Source organism: Anticarsia gemmatalis, chromosome 5 (genome assembly GCF_050436995.1).
Source record: "Anticarsia gemmatalis isolate Benzon Research Colony breed Stoneville strain chromosome 5, ilAntGemm2 primary, whole genome shotgun sequence".
Classification (NCBI taxonomy): Eukaryota; Metazoa; Arthropoda; class Insecta; order Lepidoptera; family Erebidae; genus Anticarsia; species Anticarsia gemmatalis.
Window position 1 is genome coordinate 13,363,384 of NC_134749.1, and position 16,273 is coordinate 13,379,656.

Here is a 16,273-nt window from a genome sequence, read left to right on the forward strand (position 1 = left end):
AATATTATATATACTATATATACTAATATACTTAATACTTAATCTATACTATATTATATTATTTATTATTATTATTAATATTATAAAGCTGAAGAGTTTGTTTGTTTGTTTGTTTGTTTGAACGCGCTAATCTCGGGAACTACTGGTCCGATTTGAAAAATTCTTTCAGTGTTAGATAGCCCATTTATCGAGGAAGGCTATATATCATCGCGCTACGACCAATAGGAGCAGAGTACCCGTGAAAAATGTAACAAAAACGGGGAAAATTATGACCCATTCTCTCTTATGTGACGCAAGCGAAGTTGCGCGGGTCAGCTAGTATTCTATTTAGCTTTTTGTTAAATAGGTGTGTTTTCACCTAGAAAGCGTTTAATTCCGCTCGTCGCTGGTTTAGGATTCACACACCATTTCTCAGTTATCTAGCTTGTTGGTTAATTGAAACAGTTCAGGCCTGATTCCACTCTGCTATAAAATTAAATATCTACACTTTTAAAATTGACATTTAGAAGTTACACTATTTAAATGAAATAATTCCAAAGTGCTAGAAAAATAGCTTTCCAAGTATTTGAAAACAGTAAACTGAATATTTTTAAAGTTTATAATTCTTTTTTAATGTAAATTTTGACTTTATAAACGATTTTTTCCCTATTTGTTTACTACAAATGTAAGGATTTCGTTAAACCATTTCCTAACAAGATAGACAAGAAAATAGCATGCAATGTAGATGCAACACCGAAACGAAAGGTTCATGTATCTGTTTTAAACCATCCGCAAATAATTGTCCAATATGCTATATTTCCAACAGAAACCATTAATTATAATCTTAATTAAAACTAAACCAAACAGCAATAAACCCATTCATTTACAATACCAATAACAGTTAAAATTAAACTAAAAAATGAGAAAACACGAGATATAATAAGCAGGAAGTGATAAAAGTTTTGTGTTAAAGGTCCCTGCAGGCAATATCACATTTATAGTTAGAAACAGTTCCCCCAGGGAGGTTATAACTGGCCAATGATTATTTTGTATCGAGGGGGTATTCTGTTAGGGTACTATGGTAGTAGTGGATTGAGTTGAGACTGTTTTTTGTTAAAAAAAAAAAAATGTTATTCGTTATTATACTGCTATTAAATCAATTTATAAGTAGGTATTATTATTAGGAAGTTAAAGATGCTGTTTTTTTGTTATTTGTAATTCTAGTTGTCATTTTTTTATAATTCTAAAGTACCAGTAGCGTCATAGCCTATATCACATAATTTTTATGTATTTTTCATACTTTTTACCCATGTGTATACAAATTCAAGCCAATAGGAACTATACCAATCCTTTAAATTCGAAAGTGTCGTGGTGATTTGCTTCTCACGTCAAAAGCACAGTGATAATTTGAACAAATTTCCCAAGAATTTTTGTTCGGATGAAAAACATACAGATAATCATTAAATAAATAAGTCTTATCCAAAGACAATTCAAAATCAACATCATCTGTAGCAGAATACTCCCTCAATTCCACCCCTCTTAAGATGCTCATAAACATGTTTTTCTCGCAATAAAAATGATAAATCATCCGCTTTTTTATATGGTCAATCAGTAGATACTGTGTTTTTCTATTGACAGATAAAATCTATGTGATCACAGTTATGTGAGGAAACTCATGGGAATGATGGATGATGTTTTGATATGATACCGTTAATGTTTTTTTATTAGAAAACAGGATGATTGGAGTGCGATTTGAGTGGGAGTACAGAGGGGTCCGATTTTTAGGTATTGGAAGATGTTTTACTTATTGTGTGGTCAAAGCTATATGGACCTCAATGTCAAAAAAGATAACTACTATGCGACAGCTGCAAATGACGTTATGAAATAATCGGTAGAAAAAAGGTAAAGTTTCGAAAAAATAACTCGGTCTCAAGAGCACCTTTAGGTAGGTACTTTGTTTCCAACAACTGTACCTTTAATTTATTTAGTAAACTAGGAACTAGGAGATGAAGAAGTCATGTAAAGATACGTATATTATTATCTTTAACTCTTGAATTACAGATAGCAAGTGGCAATAGGTATATAAATAAATAATAATAATATCTTTAGGAAGTAAGCATTACAACTCCAAAATAATCCTACTATTTTTACCATTCATAGTCATAGATATCTTCACGCACTAAATAATACCCATTTTTTCATTCTAACTGCCTTATTTTCAGGCAATAATAGATTACTTATGATTATTATAAATTATGAGGGCTATTCTGCTAGCAAAGCTTACGTTATGCCTTATTGAGTATGCGACGAAAACAGTCGATGAATTATTGCAGAATACGACCGCAAAATAAGCCTTATATCATATTTTCTTTATTAATATCATGAATATATTTGCTCAACTTTGTTTTTGGGTAAAACTTTGATAATAATTGGATATGTCTATATTATTTTTATGTGGATATGATATACGATTGGTTTATGATGCAGTAAACAAATCGTGAGACTGAGTAGTAAGACTTGTTAAATATCTTTGGAACAATGTTTTCTGAGAGTAAATTGTATGAAGAACATGTCATTGTGCAGTTTTATCGTGTTTTTTACAACTCGAGAAAGAGGAGCTACCACAATATTTTTTGTCTTGCCTCATCGCACTTTAGTTTAAATTTCTACTGTTTTACTGTAACACAAACGGACTGATCGAAATCACACTTTTTCTTGCCTAGGCAATGTTTAGAAGCTTAGTGAAGTGTAGAATAAAATGCCTTCCGGATACATTTAAACTTTCGCGTCGCATGATAATTATAATATCTTAATTATATATATTAATAAAAGAATACGGGAATGCAAACACTTATTTTCCTTTGGAATACTGAAAGTTGTTTAAAGAATGTTGAAAATTACCTGACGCTTCGAAAACCTTTACAAATTCTCGGTCACAAGACTCAAAATACAGCCAAAACAAAAAAATACATTAGGTAGGTATACAACAAAATTGTCAGCCCCACATTTCATTGCCTACAAACAAACCAACTAAACTCCGTAAAATAATAGCTGGAAAAACAGAATTTTGTTTACACCCACCATAACCCGGCCATGTTTTTTCCAACCATACTAAAAATATATTTGCGTTCCAAACAAAAACTAGTTAAACAAAACGATACAATAAGTCTGAACAATAAACACCAACAAAAATTAACTGTACATCCCTTTATTATTTATCCGCTATTTTGTTTTCCAAATACCGACTCTGTGTTTCACTGTGTCAAAAGATTGTTCGACATTTTCGAATAGGCACTGACACTGTGTTTATGAATTTGTTGTGTGTGTTGATAGGAAGCGTTTACATTATGGTGTTGAATTCGGCGCCAAGTTTTGATGATCATGGTTTTATTAACCAATATTGGTTGACGGAATTTTGCAGGGGACGGGTTTTCAAATTTCGTAGCTTAGCTCTACGTTGTAGATGTTTGTTGATTTGACACCTTACAATACGCTAAAAATTTTCACTTCTCTTTATATGTCTTTATTTTAAGAACTTACCTAAAAACTTAACTTGAAAATTGCCTGTCATTTATTTGATAGACTCCTCTAAATAGTTACAAATTCACCGGGAAACAAAATCGGATTCATTTCGAAGAATCGTAAGCATAATCAACACATACTGTTCACCGTTTTTCTCAACTAAAAATCCTTCCTTACCAATTACTAATATATTGAAACGTAGCGTTACAAGTCTACTTCTATGTTTAAACTCCGTTTAATTTAAATCAAACCTTACAATGGTGTGACTACCCATCATAAGGTTCCCAAGAGAGCGGCAGTTAGTCGCGGCGTCGCCTCTTGATTGGGATCGTCGTAAACCGATCCGCAACTATAGCTGTAGGGATTTTAACTATTACATGTTGTTTTAAACTTGTCGATGAAACTCATTTTAAATTATAAACTTTAATGTAATTTGCCAGTCGACAATTTTAAAATATGGAGCATCAGGCGCGTCAGTTGAAAAGCGCGGTATCTAATGTTGATGATTAACAGTACGGAATAAAAAAATAAAATCGACACGAAGATCTATTAAAATAATATGTATGATTACATGAAATCATCTCAGTGATGGAATAAAACATAACTTACTATAAATAGAGAACTAATAAGGTATGTTAATATTGAAATAGGTTCTAATTGGATATTAAAATTATATTATAATAAAAAATTGCAGGTATTAGAGAATTTCGATAGGTGTCGAATATGTTTTCAATATTTTTAAGCACTATAGGTACATGCCTAATGTTACACGACCGCCAAATTACCAGGAAATGTCTGTCATCCTCTTTCTAAGTAAAAAACCACAGAAAATTATTCAAGAACTGAAGTATCTACAGTTTCCTTAGCGAATGAATTCGCATGTAAAATCTAGTTAATTATAAAAACATCGACTCACCACCCAACACTATTCACAGCTTGAACCGAGGTAGACATTTTTTACTATTTACACTGCGCGATGTTCGAGATCTCGCTGCAATTATTAGTTTCTGCTTTATCACTGTTTTTTGTTTCTCGTTATCAAGTTGGATGTCTAGCTGTTGTATAGATGAATGGGAATATTTTTAGTCTATTTTTAATCTAGACTGTTAAGCAGCTAGTTTTGCAATGTACAACAACAATTATATCTAAGTATTGAGCTCGATTAAGTACATTTTCCATTATTTAAACTTAAAGTCTACCTTGTTGGCCAAGTATGGGTTGACTACTTCACATTCGATGTAGAACCTAGTCACTCAGCAGTCGTCTTTATTCCTCATACACATATTATGAGTAGGTTAAAGGTGTTAAAAAGAGCGAGAAGAATAGTAGATGGACTACTGGAAGCCTGATTTGGCATTATCTGTAACACTTCTATGGGTTTGCCCATGACCACGGCCGGTGTAACTCGGCCGACACGTCGGGTATCAAGAAAGGTACCGTAATTTTTAATCGTGTACTGGACCCGTTCAAAGTATAACTATTTTATTTTAAACCGTATCCTAGTCGTTTCCGTATCGTCACCAAACACACTAAAAACCCAATTCCTACCAGTGAATATTCAAAACAACCTATGTGTTTTGTTTGACAACTTATTGGCGCAGAAACTGTTGTGTTCGTTATTTGTGGCTCTTGTTTTGTTCCAAGTAAACGATTATTACCACTGTAGGTAAACAAGTTGGTTTATTTAAGGGGTGTAAAAGTGTTGATTACGGGGCTATATTTTGCTTGTGTAAAGTTCTCGTTTTAGTCGCTTTTGTTAGTTAGATTTTAAAGACTTATTTTGGTACCTACAGGAACAACGTTAGTCCGCACGACTTCAATCTAATAATGTAGGGACTAATAATATTACGACTTCCAAGTCCTACTGATTTAACTATTAGAGAAATTAATGACTTTGAGCCGCTTTAAGAAAAAGGTAATAAGTATGATCATAGGCAACAAACAGAACTAATACGCTCCTTAAAAAATACTGTTTTTGGTAACGGACAACGAACTTAAAAATTGTAAGCGCAGAGCTGCTTCTGTTCTTTTGGGTATAATACTGAACTGCTGTCAGTAGCTCACTCTATCGGTAACTAATACAAGTACTTTAAAATTCTGTAAATACTGCCATCTACATTAGTCTTCAGCATCCAGTCATAATTTGGGAGATCTTAATCGCTGATAACACAAGTTTACTAGCAAAGGGATAGATGGCGTTGTACTCAAATATTTTTCTTGACAATAGCTGCTATTGTCAAGAAAAATATTTGACTGCTGCAGTCAATTAGTTCAAGCACATTTTCGTTGATTATAACTCTCTTTACATAATTATCTAAAGAGTAAATAAAAATATTCCAAACGTGAATAAAACGTCTTGGATTTAGAAAATAAAACAAGCAAACACATTTATATCTAACATTTAATAAATTTCTCCAATATTCTAACATACTGACACATAAGTGCTACACAATTATTTAAAATAACACACTGATTCTCATTGCTTAATTTGTTTAAAGACTCTTTTATACTGACTAGTTTATCATTAACCATTGGTGTTATTATTTCATTCAAATTTCTATCATTTGAACAAATTGCTGCAGAATATATCAACCGACTCACATCTGTACTATGATCGTAGTAATATTTGACAACCATCAATAGACCGTAAAAGTTAAAACTTAGGCCTTTACAATCAATATACAAATCTTTATTCAAACCATGACTGTTTATAAAAGAAATCTGCTCCTGGGATAGTTTCATAGATTTCTTTGTCAAGAATAAGTCGACATCTTCAAACGTAAATGATACATAGTCTAAATCATTCGCTGGTAAGAAGAAACCATACTCTGTGATCAATTTCAAATTATGACTATCACCATAACATATGAATACTTGTGTATAAGGATCAAAATCATTTTTAGTGTATATGGAAAAGTTGACATCACAAAATAAGTCTTTATTTAATCTATTCACATTAATATTTTCTATATTTCTGCTAACCAAAAGCTTGGTCTCATTCCTTGCGTTTGGACTGTGGTTAATCATATCTAAGTACGGACATAATGATATTTTTGTATTATCACATATAAGGTTAATAATTGAATCGTCAATATTATTTAAATCAATTACTTTGGATAAATCCATAAACACACATCTTGTGTTTACAGTGAAGTAGGCCCACTCGTATACACCCAATGAGAAATACTTCCTAAACTCTATAATAGTTACATCTTTGCTCAAATTATTGCTTAAAATATTTTCAAAAACACTGTAAGAAGAATCTATGATATCTTTTTGCTTAGAAACTACAGACAGGATATCCTCATCAATATTTTGTTTTAATTCATTTGGCAAAAAGTACGGAACAGTGTACTCCTTTGGCAAACTTTCTAAGTAAATAAACCATTTGGTTTTTTCCTTCTGGTGCCTCAAAAATGTTAAGTAAAACGCCATCAAGGACTGAAATGACACAGATTGCTTATATTCTACCAAGCATCGTTTGGAATTCTCTAAAAATACATTAGAAAATAATTTGTCCATCAAAATTGTAGTTACATTAATAGTAAGGTTTAAAGGTAAATTTATAAGTTCCTCGCCGCTTTGGATCTTCCTCTTTGTCAATACTCCACGGCCGGTGTCGTCGAATACAGCTAGAACTAGCTTATCGTTGCGACGCATACCGTTTTCAGCAAGCCATGAGTTTAATAAAACAATTTCTTCCTTCTCATCACAAGTGCAAAAGTCGCGCGCTTTTCTTAAGCTCCGTTTCCGCCGAGTACGGCCCATTATTGTTTTCGATGCTTAGGGCAACATGGTTCATTCAAACGACACCAATGTCATATCCATTCTGCTACAAACCAATTTTTATAAATTATTTTGTACAAATTAGCCCAAAATGTTTGTTGACATGTCAAATAAATTGTTTTTAATAATTTAGCATGCCAACGTTTTGTTAACAGTTGCTGCTTTTACATTTTGACTTAAAGTCGTATAAAAAGTTAATTTATATGTCTTTTGTCTGACCCATATTGTTATTGCGAAAAACAGATTTTTGTATTATTTTTGTTGACTGAATTAAAATGGTGAAAGTATTACAATCCTCACATCAAACATAGCAGCTACAAAACGTGAAAATCAATAAAATATTCGTTCAAAAACGTATGAAATTTGTTGCATGAACGTAAATAATTTATCAATAACTTAAATTATATAATCCTTAGTATTAATTCATAAAATTCCTTAAATCTCTCCAGAAAAAATAAAAGATTTGTGAATAAACTATTGATATTGATTTACGATAACAATAATAAAGCCATTTTTTTCGTTTTTTCGTTCAACAATTGATATTACATTGTGTTTCAAACTCCAACAGTTCAACAGTCAAACGGTTTTCGAAGTACTTGTCGTAACTTGATAGTTATTATTTACCGGCTCGATTTTTTGTAATAAATCGATTAATATTAATTAATCAGCTATGTCTCAACAGCAAACAAAGAACTGCATAACGCTGCGTGGCTCTGCGCAGATTATTTGTGAATATTTGAGTAAGTTTGGAACATCGTTAGACTGCGATCATCATGTTTATAAACTTTTATTTCATGTTTCGGCGTGGTTTTCCTTATTATTCATACACTGTGTATATTAATATAAAGATAAACTTGCTCGTTTGTAACAAAAGCTGTTATATTTTTCAGAATTTGCTATAAATTCAGTTCTATTTCAAAGAGGATTATACCCACCAGAGAATTTCAAGGCAGAACAACAATACGGTATCACATTACTGATGTCAGAAGATCCACAGATAAAAAGCTTTTTAACTAATCTACTGAAACAGAGTGAAGGTAATAATTGATTATTCTTAATAATCTTCTTAGTACCTATATTACTGATAAAACTAGTCTCAAACATTTATTAATGTTAAGATAATTACTTACATGCAGCATCATAATATTTATAATAATATAAAGGTGCCCTGCCAGAACATAGTGTTATTCAATTTAATCATTTGTTGAAAATCTCTAGCTTAATCCAAAATAAATTTCATATTTTTCTTGTACTATTCATGCCATTTAGTTAAATTTTTTGTGTTAATGTTTATTAATCTGTAATTTCATCAGGTTTGTGCCTATAATCGAAGATGCGAATATTACATTGCTCAAACCCCAATTTAAATTTTCAGAATGGATAGTCAACAAAAAAGTAAGCAAACTCTCACTCGTAATCCTAAATGTCGCAAACAAAGAAGTCCTTGAATGTTGGGACTTCAACGTGCAATATGAAGATGGAGACGCAGCACTATCAAAAGAAAAAAACGAAACCGTTGGCAGTAAAGACTTGAAGAAAATCCAGCAAGAAATTAGAGACGTTATGTTGCAGGTAGCGGCTACAATATCGTACTTACCATTCTTAGATTGTAGATGTTCATTTGACGTACTAGTTCACGCTAAGACTGACTGCGATGTGCCTGAAAAATGGGCTGAAGCGGAACCAATTGCTATAGCCAACGCACAAAACGTTCAGTTGAAATCATTCTCCACTAGTCTACATAAAATGGAAACGGTTGTTAGTTATAAGCTTGCGGATTAGTGTTGTGATATTATGTTAAGTTGTGTTTAAGTAATTTTTCAGTTTTGGTATGAAGTATAAATACTGGTTTGTTCTTTAGATGGGTTTTGGATAGTGTATGAAATTATTCTCAGTCTAATATTATGATAAACTACTTCCTAGAAAGCTTTGTCATGAGCAGTTTATCTTATAAGATTGAGTGAGTTACTGATATGTTTAGTTATGAAATTGAGTTCTATAACACTAACTTACTTTATAAAATAGAGCATGATGTTGCATTCATATTATCTATTTGTCAAATAGCCTATCCAATTCTTATCTAGAAGTAATGAATCTAGTTTCATGGTGGCCTACAAAGTATTAAGTAATACATTTTTGTATCTTGGTGTGTAAAATTATTTAGTTTTGCTAGATATGTGTCTCTGCACCCTTGTTTCCATGATCTATTTGTTTGCCAGGTTTCTTTAATTTACAATACTGATACATATTTTGGTCACACTACTTTGAGCATCTGTGAAAGTACATTTAAAGATCCAATAGTCAAAATGTTTGTGCTTAAAAGTCATTCAGTGATAGTCGTTTCATTATTTAATTATTTGGATTCAATATTGGAATTTTTAAAATAAAATCTCAGAAAACGATATTGTGATTGTATGTAAATAAAATAGTAACAATCAAATGTGGCAACTTTTAGAAACTAATTGGACCAAAGCTTTGATAGTTTTACTCTTAAGTTTATATTGGTCTTCAGCTCTACTCTACTCTCATCCAGTGACATACCTTTATTAAGCTAAAAAAATCTAAGCATACCACAAAAAATCCAAATGAAATGTAAAAATTTTGCTAAGTATGGGTTTTGTCATTAAATAGTAAATAACATTACTGTCATAATTTCTCTACAGCTAACTTTTATCCAAGGTTGGACTTATTTGCTTTAAATTGTAGCTTATCTAAATTTCAGACTGTAATTTTTCATTTTGATAGGAAAAGTAAAATATATTTTTACTTATTTTAAAGGGTTGTTACTCCTTATCAGTTGTATCTAAACATTCCATTGAGGACAGATGACCTATTCAATACAGGTCCTTAGAATAATGTGCCTTGTTTATAGGTCTCACTAAACCATAGTTTTAAGTTTAGTTTTACTAAAGTAACTGTAGTTTTAGTAATAAGTAATTAGCTTTTGTAATGTACATTTTTGGTGTAGTTTTGTTTTAATATAAATCATAGACTTGATCAAAGATTTTAATTTAGAAACCTTATTTAGAATTTAAACTCTCGACACTTACCCAAACTATTTTCTTCACAACCCTTGCTGTTTGCTTAGGTATAAGTACACACTAGTACAAAATTCGATTACCGATGAGAGTATTGACGGCCGCCCTAGCCCAGTGGTTAAGGCATCGCCACGCTACCGCGTTGGAGGTCGTGGGTTCGATTACCACTCGGGACAATAATTAGTGCGATCCACAGACCCCCATGCAGTGTTGGGCAAAATTTAGTTTGATCGATGATTAAGATTAAATTATTTATTCATGCCTAATGAATAATGACTAAAAAAATTCAATCATGAGTCGTGATTGATGATTAATTAGTGTTAGTGTTAGTTATTCAATCATGACTAAAATTTTTATGACTGAAAATAGTAGTTAAATAAAATAAAGCTTTTCAAGTCTAGGTTCCATAAATGTTGATTTGTTAATCACAGGTTTTTAATTAAAGCTAGTTTTACAACAGAATCAGTTTTTTTTTAATTTACACAGGTACACATTTGCAAAAATAAGTTTGGGCTAATTTAGTTTCAAATAATTTAAATTGCTTTTTAAAACCTCGCGGTTTTCAAATTGTTCATCAGACAATCTATGTGATTTAGGTAGGCTGGTCATTGTTGCGTATGAAAACATACTTTCTACAGGACCAGAAGATGGCATGGGTATATTATACTTCAAAAATATTTTCTATTATAATATTTACAATAGAAGTAAGTATAATCTAATAAAAAGATAAAGAAAATCAAATTTTATAAATAATGGAATTATCTTCTTTCAGTCAACTTAAGGTGGTGATCAGTTATAGTTTTATAGATGTGTTGAATTAAACTAAAATTAAGTCACCTGACTTATTTTTTTTAGTTTAATCATCATACAAAATACAATAAATTAGTCATCAGTCATTTAATCATTATATGACTGATGACTAATTTATTTAATCATGATTATGATTATTATTTTTACTCATGATTGATTCAATCATGACTAAAAAATTCATGACTAAATTAGTCATGAATAATCAATTGATTGAAAAAATTAGTTGATTGACCCAACACTGCCTCCATGATAATGTATGGCATTTTAGGGCGATGGTGTCTTTGGCATTGTAGATGTGTTTGGCAAGAATTCGTACAAGAATTGAGCAACATTTGCTGTTGTGATAATATTCAAGTTCAAGTTCTAAGGTAAAAATAAAATCCATGACTATATTCACATTTCATTTATTATATAACAAAGCACTTACAATTAGCAGTTACAAGCTACAATAAATAACACCTATTCAGCAAATAATACTGTACATGACTGTTAATATAACTTAACATTCTTAACTAAATAATGTCACAACTAAGGAATATCAGATCTATTGACAAATTATAATTCTAAGTAGTACACGTGAGGTGATTGAAAACACAATAAAAAGATAAAAGAGACCGTTTTTAACCTTTCGACAATTTTGTATGGAGAATATGTCAGCGCCCCTAGTGTGGTTTTATAGAACTAAATGTTGAAAAGTCCTGATAATAGTCTGAAGGTGTCTTCAGGCTACTTTAATGAGTTAATCTAAACGTCGACATATTTAATGTTCAGAATCAAATAAAAATGAAATAGACGTTGATAAATACTAAGTACAAAAAGATAACTTGAGCGTGTAACGATTTTGCGGTCGCATTTATATGTGTAAATGATCCTATCTCATAAATCTTATAGTCGCCTCACGTGCTAGTTGGTACTAGTGGGTAGTAACTAAATTCACGTGAAATATTTTAATTAACCGTTTTAAATCAAAGTAGAAATTATATTAAACTTCCGGCTGTTATTTCAGCAACTTGTTTTAACCTTTAAGTTCTGGATAGCGTATTCCATAAATAGATAGAAAGACAGAAAATATCAGTAGCAAATACCTTCTGTTAAGCTAACCGATAGGTACCTATCTGAAGGTCATAAAAAAGCAGTTTAAATTCGATGGATAAGTAAATCTCAAACAAGCATTCTTGTACCTATACTGTGTCCTATCTTAAGCATTTTGTTAATTCGTTTTATTGGAAATTGTTAAGTCTTTTACCTACTTAGTATCTTATTATTAACTATTGTCACTTTGTTTCTGTCAGTCTTCATTTTCAATTTGCTTGACACCATTCGTTTAATGTTCATGAAAACAAGAAAAAAATTGTACTAGTTTCAAATCTGCTTTTGTAGTAATAATTTAAAATAGAAATTCGTGTGAAACCAGTTTGGAGATGAGAGGATAAATATGTAGGTATCTAATACCTCCTAGACATGTCTGCTTAGGACAATCTGCATAAAATTACGTAAAATTTCATATTAATAGTTCATTCAAATTTAAACAAATTTCGCCAAACAATATTGAAAAGAAGTGTTTGTCTTACGTAGCTAAGCGTTACCATTCAAAATATAGGAACATAGAATGGAATAATTTTGTCAATAAGTCACCGTTTTCTCAAGCACCACGAATATCTAATCCTATATTATTATACAATGAAAATATTGGTATAAATACAAAAGTAAGCCTATCTAAAGCGTTTTAACGGCTTGGACACGATACTTTTAAAACTTAATTATATTACAGATATTCTGGTTTTGAGAGTTGTTAAATTACACTTTATATCCAGTGTAAAAGGTTTAGAGTTAAAACCATTTGAAATACTTTTAAGTACACCCTGTTTAGTAGAGTCATATAACATAATCAATTTGTCAAGAAAATCTTGTTTTTCGGTACTAAATATCTTTTTTTAAACATTACCTATTATGTAAATTTTAAACTATGTGTGCCCAAGCCGTTCTTTATAATAACTATAATGTATAAAGAGTATTTTGTTACAAAAATGTATAAAATGTCTAACATATTTGTCTTAGCCGATAAATACGATGACATAAAACATTTTTTATTAATAATTTTATCAAATTTCATACAAGTGATTGAATGTTTATTCCCTCCCGTTTACTTAGGATATTCCCATTAGTGCCCTCTGGCACTGTCCAACAGGGTGACAACTGGGAATTTTCTTAGTAGGTATACTTTCCCAACTGTCACCCACGCGACAAAATTTCCCAAATGTTTTCTTCCCATTTGTGCAAAAGAAGACTACTAGGTATATACCGTTCATTCGCTAACTCATTTATTTTACATTTATTTGATAAAATTATTACATTGGCAGTAAAAGTTAATATTTTTCTTCCCATAATATTTATAGGCATAACTATCAACAATCGCGAATTGCCTACATCTGATTACATAAAAATGCAGGAATGCTTTTTACTACAAAAATATCAAACTTGGCGTTTGCTTGCCCCTAAAATGGTTAAAGCATGGCCGTACAAAATATACAACAGAATTTTAGTACAATTCTGATTTAGGCCACAGATTGATAGTATACTAATGCTCAGATTCCCATTAATGCTTTCCAATATGCTTCTCAACCCGGTGACGAACAGTCTGCGTAGAAATTGTAGACAATTTTCTTCAGTTCACAAGAATTTTTGACCAAAATCTTTGAACCTACACGCCCAGGCCGTTGCTCCTGTTTTGTCACCAAAGCGGCTCGCCTTTACCTACCAACAGAAAGAAAGGTTATTTTCAAATTTAACGTTTAATATCCACATGCAATGTTATATTCCTACGTTATTGTTATCTCACAACAAATAGTAAGTAGTGAAGAAGTTTTAGATTATTATTTAGATACATGCGTACAGCATGCTTATACCCTTCTATATTAGTACCCACGTACATAAAAAGCATTAGTAAGACTAAGAATTTTGAATGAAAAAATGTAACGAAACCAAGGAAAAATACAAATAAAACGCAAACAGTTACATTTTTTCATTTCTCTAAAATGAGTGCGGATTGTTAAACGAGTGCACGACATAAAATAAATTTCGAATATACATACCATTTCTGATTTTCGAATTTTCCACGTTCGTTGTCGTTAAAGGATTTAAGGAATATGCAAATGAATAAAAAAATAAAAACAGAACGTTGTCGCCTTTCTGTTAATTCCAACACTCATTCTTTTATTGTGATTTTGGTATATTCCATTACATTGACTTAACATGATGTTCGCGCCTTAATATTTGTTGTGAGAATACAAAACTCAAGTAAAAAATGCCATGACGTCATTCAAAGAAAATACTGACACTGTCCATCGTACAAGTGCACTAACAATATGGTATTTATTCAATTAAAAAGCTTTTAAGTACTTGAATTTTATTAACTTTAGCGAATGTTTGGTGACGAGTTCGGAATTTTCGCGAACGACGTCATTTCACCTTAACGTATAAATGCCCTAAAATCCTCAAAATTTTATTAAAAATAAATAGTCAGTTTTCTACTTTAATTACATAATATAAATAGTGAACTTAAATTCGTAAGAACTTTATACAAAATGAAAAGAAAAACAACAAAAAATAACTATTGTAAGTTTCGGTCCCATATAGCGAGTTAGGTGAAAAAAAAACAGAAATAAAAAAAAATGTTATCGCTATATCCACAACCATCCGTCCGATTAGCCACACTCGTAAATTATATATAAATTAATTAATTTATTTCTACCTAGCTATAGTTAAAACTGGTATTTGACTAGGTGATGTATCGGACCGGCGAAAATATGGGAAATGCCTTTTTAATTATATTTTTGGCTTTACCTGCTGTGCTTTCAAATCTCAGTCCTAATGAAAAAGGATGCTCAACAAATTGGTCTCACTACTACGATTTTCTAAGGTATTTTTTCTACCTAAAATTGTTAGCACAGCAAGCAAGCGATGCTATTTTTAATTGTATTTTTGTAAAAACCCTTACCCTAATAGATATGTACATAAGTTGCAAGTCTCTTTATCATAATATTACATACTAGTAGTTATCAAACCTTACAGTTAATAATAACAATAATAAATTGCAAATATTACAAATATGTTTAAAATATTTACATCTTCAATAATAGAAGAAAAAAAAATGGATTGCAAATTAAGGTTATCGCTCAAGTTTTATAAGTTAGAGAAATAGCATTATTTGCAATAATATATAAAACGGAATTCATCATAATTCGGCTATCACCAATAAAATTTCGATAAAATTCGTGAAAAGGAAAACTCAGTTCGTTTAGAATTATAATTAATATAATTTTGGAACTGTTGAATGGAAAGACTTAAAAGTTTATTATAATCTCACTGGGCTATTAACATAAATAATTTAATAATAATTTAAAGCTCCGTGAAGTTTAAATGTTACCGATTTATAGTGATATATAACTACATAAAAGCGATAGATAGCGTCGAGTAAAATCAAGTTAGAACCTGAGGATTGAAGTTCAGGTTCGAGATTCGTAATCATATAAAAATATTTACAAACGCCATGCACGAGGCTGGCAACTAAAAACCTAAGTATTCAGTATTGACTGTTGCAACATTTGCAACAGTTCGTTATTTGCAATATATTCTCGTAATTTTCCTACAAGCGTCCGCGACCGAACCACTGCTTCTTAGTCTGTGAAAACTATAAAAACGTCCATAAAACAAATTGAAGAATACCGAATGAAACGCGGTGGTATCAGCATAAATTATAAAAACGTATAAAAAACATTGATAATGTTAAGAAATATGTAATTTAAAAAGTCTACAAATAGATGGAAATAAAAAATGAAGTTTTCACAGAGCAGCCAGTCGCGAGTCGCGAGCTAAAAATTTTAAATTTATAATTGGAACGAGGTGGGTTAAGCGCCGGCGCATCTCTGGCTAGCAGTAGTATGAATTCGAGAGGCCCAGTTTACACGTGTAGGAATGGGACATACTGCTTCGATTTGAAATATCCTTGTTCTCGCAACGCTGTCCGTTGAAGCCTTCCGGACATCTGGAAGAAAAAGAAAAGTAGAGTTAAAACACTAAAATATGTAACATTTATGCTACTGCATTAACGAATAGAAGTCCAATCGCAAAAAATCATC

The 16,273-nt window shown here is 31.2% G+C and overlaps 3 protein-coding genes across 3 annotated transcripts in view; 1 reads left to right on the forward strand and 2 right to left on the reverse strand.

Annotated features, from left to right (window-relative positions):
- Positions 1-5,884: 5,884 nt before the first annotated feature.
- On the reverse strand, positions 5,885-7,391 carry LOC142973408 (SET domain-containing protein 4). The gene has a single exon (XM_076115078.1). It carries the CDS (start codon positions 7,267-7,269, stop codon positions 5,896-5,898), a length of 1,374 nt encoding a protein of 457 aa, XP_075971193.1. The 5' UTR covers positions 7,270-7,391; the 3' UTR covers positions 5,885-5,895.
- Positions 7,392-7,855: 464 nt separating this feature from the next.
- On the forward strand, positions 7,856-10,283 carry mad2 (mitotic arrest deficient 2). Its single transcript, XM_076115079.1, has 3 exons — positions 7,856-8,027; positions 8,178-8,324; positions 8,663-10,283. The coding sequence occupies exons 1-3, from the start codon at positions 7,958-7,960 to the stop codon at positions 9,067-9,069; spliced, it is 624 nt and encodes a 207-aa protein (XP_075971194.1). The 5' UTR covers positions 7,856-7,957; the 3' UTR covers positions 9,070-10,283.
- A 3,616-nt stretch (positions 10,284-13,899) lies between these two features.
- The window catches only part of vn (membrane-bound neuregulin protein vein), a 66,771-nt gene continuing 64,397 nt past the window's right edge, over positions 13,900-16,273 (reverse strand). The window contains exon 5 of the mRNA XM_076114850.1: positions 13,900-16,179. Within this exon, the coding sequence (XP_075970965.1) occupies positions 16,065-16,179 (115 nt within the window). The 3' untranslated portion in view covers positions 13,900-16,064. The remainder of the gene's footprint in view (positions 16,180-16,273) is intronic.

Excerpts from the sequence above, each read along its gene's own strand:
- LOC142973408 (XM_076115078.1), bottom strand. The coding sequence starts at position 7,269 with ATGGGCCGTACTCGGCGGAAACGGAGCTTAAGAAAAGCGCGCGACTTT.
- mad2 (XM_076115079.1), top strand. The coding sequence starts at position 7,958 with ATGTCTCAACAGCAAACAAAGAACTGCATAACGCTGCGTGGCTCTGCG. Across the intron at positions 8,028-8,177 it reads GATTATTTGTGAATATTTGA|AATTTGCTATAAATTCAGTT; the intron begins GTAAGTTTGGAA and ends TATATTTTTCAG. Across the intron at positions 8,325-8,662 it reads TCTACTGAAACAGAGTGAAG|AATGGATAGTCAACAAAAAA; the intron begins GTAATAATTGAT and ends TTAAATTTTCAG.